Below are 9418 nucleotides of genomic sequence, written 5' to 3'. Positions count from 1 at the left end.
AGGGCAGTAAAACTATTCTGTATGATTCCATGATGGTGGATACATGTCATAAATCATTTGTCAAAATCCATAAAATATATAGCACTAAAAATGAACACTAATGTGGACTACTGACTTAGGGTGATAATGTATCAACACAGGTTCATCCTTTGGAACACTTGTACCACTCTAGAGAGAGGATTTTGATATTGGGGGAGGTTGTGCAATGTGTGGGGGCACGAGATACATGAGAACTCTGTACTTTCTGCTCAAATTGTCTGTTAACCTAAAACTGCTCTAAAAAATAAGGCCGATTAAAAAATTAAAATAAAAAATCTTTGAAAGGAGGAGTAAAGAAGTAAAGTAAACAAATCCCACCACAGTTAACATTTTGGTATCTAGTCTTCCTACCCTGAGAAATTATTTTTTTTAAGCTTGTACTCCAGAAACGTTTCAAAATCACTGGCTTTTGTTTCCATTGATGTAAATTATATTTCTTTATGAATGGGACCGGAGAAGGAAATCTGTTCACCTTGCTTTGCAAGATGTTTCTAGAGCGGTGTGTCTCAAACTATACAGTGTGTACAAATTATTAGGATTTATCTGAAATGTTTATACTCATTCGGTATGTTTGACTTGGGGCCTGAAATTCTGCATTTCTAACAAGCTCCCTCTGCTTCGATCTGCACCTACACCTAGTAGAGCAAGGTTCTAATCTAGAGCTTAGGTTGAACGCCTTTTCTACTTCAAGAAGAGTCCCTTGAAACTCTTCTTTTGCAGTGTTTTGTACTCCTCGAAATGCAAACGTCTTTCTTCCAATTGTCTTTTTGACACCTCAACTCCCACGGTCCCAAGTTGAGGAAACTCTTAAACCAGCTGCGGCGTCGGACCGAGGTAGACTTTGGCATAAAACTCGAAGGGGAAGAACAGGAGGCGGAACCAATGTGAGAGGAAAGCAGGAACTGAAGAAGCGGAGGAGGGATTTCAAAATTGGACGAACGCCGGTTGGCTTTACTGGCGGACCGGAAGGATTCTAGAGAGGGCTCTCTACACCATGGCGGGTCCTGTCAGCTTGCGGGAACTTCTTATGGGAGCTTCAGCCTGGACCGGCTCTGAAAGTTCCGGAGCGTCCCCTACCGAAGGCGGAGGAAGCGCGGCTGGCGGACCAGAGCCTCCGTGGCGGGAGGATGAGATCTGTGTTGTTGGAATTTTTGGCAAGACGGCTTTACGCCTGAATTCCGAGAAGTTCTCGCTTGTGAACACGGTGTGCGACCGACAGGTTTTTCCCCTCTTTCGCCACCAAGATCCTGGGGATCCAGGGCCTGGAATCAGCACCGAGGCTGGCGCTATCGGAGAGGCAGGTGGAGCCGGGGACCCTGGGGCTGCAGCCGGTGATCCAGTTCGGGGAGATGTAGCTGCCGCGGAAGGTAATCGAACTGAGCCAGTCTCCCAGGACTACAGTCTTCTGCAGGCCTATTACAACCAGGAAAGCAAAGTTCTTTATCTTCTTCTCACTTCCATCTGTGACAATTCGCAGCTTCTACGGGCTTGTAGGGCTCTTCAGAGCGGGGAAGCTGGAGGTGGTCTCTCTTTACCTCATGCAGAAGCGCACGAGTTCTGGAAGCATCAGGAGAAGCTGCAGTGCCTCAGTCTCCTATACCTTTTCTCTGTTTGCCACATCCTCCTTCTGGTCCATCCTACCTGTTCCTTTGACATCACTTACGATCGAGTATTCAGAGCCTTGGATGGACTGAGACAGAAAGTACTGCCACTCCTTAAAACAGCCATTAAGGATTGTCCAGTTGGCAAAGACTGGAAGCTTAACTGCCGACCTTGCCCACCTAGACTCCTTTTCCTCTTTCAACTCAATGGAGCTCTCAAGGTGGAAGCCCCTCGAAACCAAGATCCAGCTCATCCAGACAAGCCCAAGAAGCATTCTCCCAAAAGAAGACTGCAGCATGCCCTAGAGGACCAGATTTATAGAATCTTCCGGAAGAGTCGTGTGTTGACTAATCAGAGTATCAACTGTCTCTTTACTGTGCCTGCCAACCAAGCTTTTGTGTACATAGTCCCTGGAAGCCAGGAAGAGGACCCAGTAGGTATGTTGCTGGACCAACTTAGGAGTCATTGTACTGTGAAGGACTCAGAATCTTTGCTGGTGCCTGCACCCCTTTCTGGGCCTAGGCGGTATCAGGTGATGAGGCAGCACAGCCGACAACAACTTTCCTTTCACATCGACAGCAGCAGTTCCAGTTCTTCAGGCCAGCTAGTGGATTTCACTCTTCGAGAATTCCTGTGGCAGCATGTGGAGCTAGTCCTAAGCAAGAAAGGTTTTGATGACAGTGTGGGCAGGAACCCACAGCCTTCCCATTTTGAACTTCCCACTTATCAGAAGTGGATCTCAGCAGCCTCAAAACTGTATGAAGTAGCTATTGAAGGGAAAGACGAAGACTTGGGGTCACCCACTGGGGAGCTAACATCTAAGATTTTAAGCAGTATTAAAGTCTTGGAAGGGTTTTTGGATATTGACACAAAATTCTCAGAAAACCGGTGCCAAAAAGCTTTACCCATGGCCCATAGTGCCTACCAGTCAAATTTGCCTCATAATTACACAATGACTGTTCATAAGAATCAGCTTGCCCAGGCTCTTCGAGTGTACAGTCAACATGCTAGAGGTCCAGCCTTTCACAAGTATGCCATGCAGTTACATGAGGACTGCTACAAATTTTGGAGCAATGGCCATCAGCTCTGTGAGGAGAGGAGTTTAACTGATCAACACTGTGTACACAAATTTCACTCATTACCCAAATCAGGTAGCTAAAATTATTTTCTCATTTTGGAATCAAAACTTTGAGCTGTTTTTATTCTTGTCTTAAGATAGTGTGTTCACTAAGTTTTGATGTTTTTAAAAGAGCCCTACAGAAATTTAGGTGCATAAGCACTAAGTTTTCTCTCCTGCTGTAAAAGGAAAATAACAGCTCTGACTACTTTCTTATTTTCTTGTATTTAAAGAATGAACCCTTATGAATTGTTAAATGAGAACTATTAAGTAGTATAAAATTCCAGAACTTTCTTATTAACATTTTTATCTGGGAGGATTTGTTGAATTAAAATGAGTGTTTTGAAGTGTAAGCTCACCATGATAATGGTAGCAGGAGGAAAAATTCACTTAGACAACTCAAAACTTTAGATTAAAAATAGAAGTCATTTTATGTTTTCATTTGCAGCTTCTGTTTTGCATATTTAGTCAAGGTTTGTGTGTGTGTGTGTTTTATTTCCAAATAACTATTTGGAGAATTTTTATGGTTAGATGTCATAGAATGTAAATTTGACTTTCATTGTGTTTGTGAAATTAATAGTTATTATATTTTCCAGGAGAAAAACCAGAGGCTGATAGAAATCCCCCTGTGTTATATCACAATAGCCGAGCTCGATCTACTGGTGCCTGTAATTGTGGAAGGAAACAAGCACCTCGAGATGATCCCTTTGATATCAAGGCAGCTAACTATGACTTTTATCAGGTAGACTCTGAATTTTTTCTTCTCTCTTTTTTTGCTAAATATTGTCTGGGTAAAAATACATATTTTCAGAAGCAGAATACCTAGAAAAGCAAATGCAACTTCAGTGTGATATATAAACGAGCAAGTTCTTTTCATGTGCTTATTTGCTTACACATTGATTGTTGATCTTGACTATTAGAGAAAGAATGGGTTATTTTAAATGAAAAGGCCAGGAGCAGTGGCTCATGCCTGCAATCCTAGCACTTTGGGAGGCCAAGGTGGGATCACTTGAGGCCAGGAGTCCAAGACTAGCCTGGGCAAAATAGTGAGACACAGTCTCTACAAAAAATAAAAAAAATTAGTTGGGTGTGGTGGCACGTGCCTAGTAGTCCTAGCTACTTGAGAGGCTGAAGCAGGAGGATAGCTTGAACCCAGGAGTTTGAGATACAGTGAACTATGATCATGCCACTGTCCTCTAGCCTGGGCAACAAAGCAAGACCCTGTCTCAGAAAATGAATAAATGAATGAAAAGTTTACAGGGTTTTATTTTTCCCCTCTCTAGCTTCTGGAAGAAAAATGTTGTGGAAAATTGGATCATATCAATTTCCCAGTATTTGAACCAAGTACTCCAGATCCTGCTCCAGCCAAAAATGAATCGTCTCCTGCTCCTCCAGATTCAGATGCTGATAAACTTAAAGAAAAAGAACCTCAAACCCAAGGAGAGAGCACAAGCCTGAGTTTAGCATTGAGTTTGGGCCAATCCACAGATAGCTTAGGTACCTATCCAGCTGATCCACAAGCAGGAGGTGATAATCCAGAAGTTCACGGTCAAGGAGAAGTAAAAACTGAGAAGAGACCAAACTTGGTTGATCGACAGGCATCGACAGTTGAATATCTCCCAGGCATGCTACATTCAAATTGCCCTAAAGGTCTCCTACCGAAATTCTCCAGCTGGTCTTTGGTTAAACTAGGCCCTGCTAAGTCTTATAACTTTCATACAGGTTTGGACCAACAGGGCTTTATTCCAGGAACAAACTATCTTATGCCTTGGGACATTGTCATCAGGACTAGAGCTGAAGATGAAGGAGACTTAGACACAAACTCTTGGCCTGCTCCAAATAAAGCTATTCCTGGAAAGAGAAGTGCAGTTGTAATGGGAAGAGGAAGACGGAGAGATGACATAGCTCGAGCTTTTGTGGGCTTTGAATATGAAGACTCTCGAGGTCGGAGATTCATGTGCTCTGGACCTGAAAAAGTAATGAAAGTAATGGGAAGTGGACCAAAAGAATCAGCTTTAAAAGCCCTAAATAGTGATATGCCCTTATATATTCTGTCATCATCTCAGGGTAGAGGGCTAAAACCACATTATGCTCAACTTATGAGACTTTTTGTTGTGGTTCCTGATGCTCCTTTGCAGATAATACTAATGCCTCAGGTAAGAAACATGACTCTCCCCAGCCTGAGACATACAAAAAAAATGCTGATGCTTGTTTTGATTGTTTTTAAAACAATCAAATTGTTTTTTTTCCTAGACATACTGATTTTGAAACTCTGGACAAATAGAATTATAGATATTAGTCTCACTATATATGAAAGATAGTATTTAACACATCTTGCTACATGTAAAGCCATTATTTGATTTTTGATTTTAAAATATATAGGAAGAACATAACTGACAGTTAATTTAGAAGTAATTTAATTGGGTATATTTTTATGCATGTTTAACCTCAGTTTGATTAGGGAGAGGAGATTGTGAGTAAATATGAAAATTAGTCTTCATTCTTCTTACATCCCAGCCTTACTTTTCATCCTTTTCTTTTAAATTATAGGGTTTTTAATTATTTCATTAACCAGATCTTAAATTTAAATATCTTTTATACCTAATATTCTATTTCTTAAAAAATAAATTGTGGGTATTTTAATCAGTTCACACTATCAATTCATGTCATTTCATTCAGAGGCAAAGTTTAAAGTTAAGTATCTGTAGATTCCTGGTGGTCTAGTGGCTAGGATTCGGTGCTTTCACTGCCGCGGCCTGGGTTCTTTTTTCTTAAATTTAAAAGAAAAAAAAATCTGTAGAAAAGCAGGATAATATTTGAGATTAAATAATACAATATTGGATATGATTAGAGTTAAGAGTGTAGCCATATGCTTCTTGAACCTATTGTTTGTTTAGGCATTTCTCTTTCAGGTGTTTCTTGAGACATATGAAAATAATTATATTATTTTGTGTTTTTCAGGTTCAACCAGGCCCACCACCATGTCCAGTATTCTACCCAGAAAAACAAGAAATCACCCTCCCACCAGATGGCCTTTGGGTTTTGAGATTCCCTTATGCATATGTGACTGAGAAAGGACCTTGTTTCCCTCCTAAGGAAAACGTGCAGTTGATGAGCTACAAGGTGCTCCGTGGGGTTCTTAAAGCAGTAACACAATAAGTGTTTTCCAGCCAGTTCAACCCTAAACTTGAGCTGGTTTTTGTTTTTGGTGTGTGGGGGCTGTTTTTTTGGTATATGTATACCGTGTTTTCCCAAACCCAAAATCTGTTTTAGTTATAGTAGTTTAGTATTTGGACAATAATTGTTCCACTGTTTCATGATATTGTTGATATTTATTGTAAATGGGGCTACAACTTCCTAATAAAGATTGGTTGTTCTAGAAAAGGACATAAAATACATAGGTGATACTTGTGTTTTCTCTTCTGTTTCACTGTCCTAATAAAACATGTTTCTATCATAATTGAATGTTGCATAACCATGTTGAGCCAAAACTTTGTTTTTGCTAAGATGATATTTTAGCTGGGATTTTCCTTAAGATGCTTTTCTTGAAATTATCTTCAAAACAAGTTACATCTGGTAATGGTATGAGCCCTGATTTGACTTAATTCCAAAAATGCACAAGTGTTTGACTCACGATTCTGGTACTTTAGATTGTTTTGTTCTTACCATTTTATTCTTGGACTGATGAGATACCATATTTTAAATGAGTTATCTGAACTAAAATATTTTAAAACTCCTATACTGTAAAACAGTTTGCTAAGTGATACAAATCTTATCAATCTGTGGTAACTTTCACCAGCATCAACATGATAATATACCACATTATCACCATCCAGTATAATAGAGTATATTTTTCTAGACACACTGATTTTGAAATTCTGGACAAATAGAATTATAGATACCTGTCTCACTATATATGAAAGATAGTATTTAACACATCTTGCTACATTGAAAGCCATTATTTAGTTTTTGATTTTAAAATATATAGGAAGAACAACAGTCAATTTAGAGTAATTTAATTGGGTATATTTTTATGCATGTTTAACCTCAGTTTGATTAGGGAGAGGAGATTGTGAGCAAATATGAAAATTAGTCTTCATTCTTCTTACATCCCAGCCTTATTTTTTATCCTTTTAAATGATAGGGTTTTTTAATTTGAGATAGGTCATGCTGTGTTGCCCAGGCTGCAGTGTAGTGCATCCCCTAACTCCTGGTCTCAAGTGACCCTCCTGCCTCAGCCTCCCAAAGTGCTGAAATTACAGGTGTGAATCACTACTCCTGGCCCTATTTATTTTTATTTATTTATTTTAGAGATAGGGCCTCACTGTGTTGCCCAGGCTAGAGTGAGTGCCGTGGCATCAGCCTAGCTCACAGCAACCTCAAACTCCTGGGCTCAAGCAATCCTCCTGCCTCAGCCTCCCGAGTAGCTGGAACTACAGGCATGCGCCACCATGCCCGGCTAATTTTATCTATATATATTAGTTGGCCAATTAGTTTCTTTCTATTTATAGTAGAGACGGGGTCTCGCTCTTGCTCAGGCTGGTTTTGAACTCCTGACCTTGAGCAATCCACCCGCCTCGGCCTCCCAGAGTGCTAGGATTACAGGTGTGAGCCACCACACCTGGCCAACCCAGGCTGGTCTTGAACTCCTGAGCTCAAGTGATCCTCTTACCTCAGCTTCTGACTTCTTGTATATCAGTTTTTAAATCACAATCTCTTTGCACTAAGCATGGCTCTTGGTTTTATTAGATAGCACACTGCATTTGGAAAATATAGCTAGATTGTTCTGTAGGACATGTTCTAATAGTTATTGTTTTTGTTTTTTAATATCCTCTTAAGACTTGAATAACAGGCTATCTAAAATTTTAGGCCAAAGGAACTGTAAATGTAGTATGTAGAAATGAGTAGGTTTTTGAAAAGCAAATGTGTCTTTTTTCTGTTTTACTTTAGTTTTGTTTTGTTTTTAAAGACTAGGGTTTCACTCCGTTGCCCAGGCTGGACTTGAGCTCCTGGATTCAAGTGATCATCCTGCTTCAGCCTGGGACTACAAGCACATGGCACCAAGCTGGCTCTGTTTCTTTTTTTGGAGACATTCTGTATGGAACAACTTTACATTCCTGCTTAAATTAGCAAATGATTTTCCTTGATTATTTTTGGTTACAGAAGCTGCCCTAATTTGAATTTCTGTAGAGTTTTTAAATATCAAACTTTTATGCTGTTTGTCTTTATAACTTGCTTAAAAGATAATTGCAGTAATATCTTGTTTTTGATCCATAAATAGTCTTACAGAGTGCTGTGTTAGAGAAATGTGGACCATACAATTTGTACTGCTGATAAGAACAAATAATAATTGCTTACCACCTTCTCATTAGTCATACAAACCTTATTTTGCCAAATTTCAAAAATGATGATTTTATTAAAGAAATTACATTTTCTCTGGCTGGGCAATGTGGTTCACACCTATAATCCCAGCAGTTTGGGAAGCTGAGGTGGGAAGATCACTTGAGCCCAGGAGTTCAAGGATGCAGTGAGCTGTGATCATGCCACCACACTCCAACCTGGGCAATAGAGCCAGACTCTGCCTCTAAAAAAAAAAAGAAAGAAATTATAGTTCTTCTGTAGCAGCACGTGCATTGTCCTTTGCTTAGCAGATGTTTCAAACTGATATTTTTTTAAGAATCACTACGTCAGAAGGGACCTCACATGACATCCCTTGACGTATTTGGTGAGTCATTTCAATGTGTCCATGAAAAGCTGTAAATCATTAAAGTTTCAGGAATTAATTCATACCTTATTCAAAGAGTGCTTACTTTTTAAAGGACCAGTATAATAAATATTTTTGTAAAGTAAGTTACATTCTAATTTTTTTTAATGACTTTATATGTTGGTTTAGGTTTAGTTAGGTTCCCTCGTAATGCTTAAACAGTGAATCTCTGTCTTGGTTTAAAAAACATAAAGACTTCCAAAAAAGAGAAAGAAAAAAATTAGAAAAATAGGAATAGCAAAGCCTGATTCATAAAAGTAACAGTAGCTATTCTTATTGAATGGCACACACTAATAGCTATTTCATGAATATTGACTTGTTAGGTATTTACTAAGCATTCTATATACATTACCTATAATCCTTAAAACATTGAAAGATAGAGATTATTCCTATTTTAAAGATGAGAAAATTAAAGCTTGGAGTGGTTAAATAATTTGTTGAAGGTCACATAGCTAAGAAGTGGCACGGTCAGAATTTAAATTCAGAACTCTAATTTTGAATCTATACTCTTCTGCTATTCTGCCTTCTTAGAAAATGTAAGAATGAAAACTGCACATCATTTACTCCAACTGAATATTTTGCCTCTGGTTTTATTTTATTTATTTATTTTATTTTATTTTTTATTATTTTATTTTACTAGACACAGTTGCCCAGGCTAGAGTACAGTAGTGTCATCTTAGCTCACTGCAACCTCAAACTCCTGGGCTTGAGTAATCCTCCTGCCTCAGCCTCCCAAGTAGCTGGGACTACAACCGCTCACCACCATGCCTGGCTAGTTTTTCTATTTTTTGTAGAAATGGGGGCTCATTCTTGTCCAGGCTGGTCTGGAACTCCTGACCTCAAGCATTCCTCGTGCCTTAGCCTCCCAAAGTGCTAGGATTACAACCATAAGCCAT

At 39.3% G+C, this 9418-nt stretch overlaps 1 protein-coding gene across 1 annotated transcript; it reads left to right on the top strand.

The window, feature by feature from the left end:
* The first annotated feature begins 987 nt into the window (after positions 1–987).
* On the top strand, positions 988–6440 carry SMG8 (SMG8 nonsense mediated mRNA decay factor). Its single transcript, XM_012767605.2, has 4 exons — positions 988–2792; positions 3355–3500; positions 4042–4914; positions 5720–6440. The coding sequence occupies exons 1-4, from the start codon at positions 1034–1036 to the stop codon at positions 5915–5917; spliced, it is 2976 nt and encodes a 991-aa protein (XP_012623059.1). The 5' UTR covers positions 988–1033; the 3' UTR covers positions 5918–6440.
* Positions 6441–9418: the final 2978 nt, after the last annotated feature.

Source organism: Microcebus murinus, chromosome 18 (genome assembly GCF_040939455.1).
Source record: "Microcebus murinus isolate Inina chromosome 18, M.murinus_Inina_mat1.0, whole genome shotgun sequence".
Taxonomy (NCBI): Eukaryota; Metazoa; Chordata; class Mammalia; order Primates; family Cheirogaleidae; genus Microcebus; species Microcebus murinus.
The sequence above is the reverse complement of the archived record's forward strand: the minus strand, read 5'-3'. Positions and strand labels throughout refer to the sequence as shown.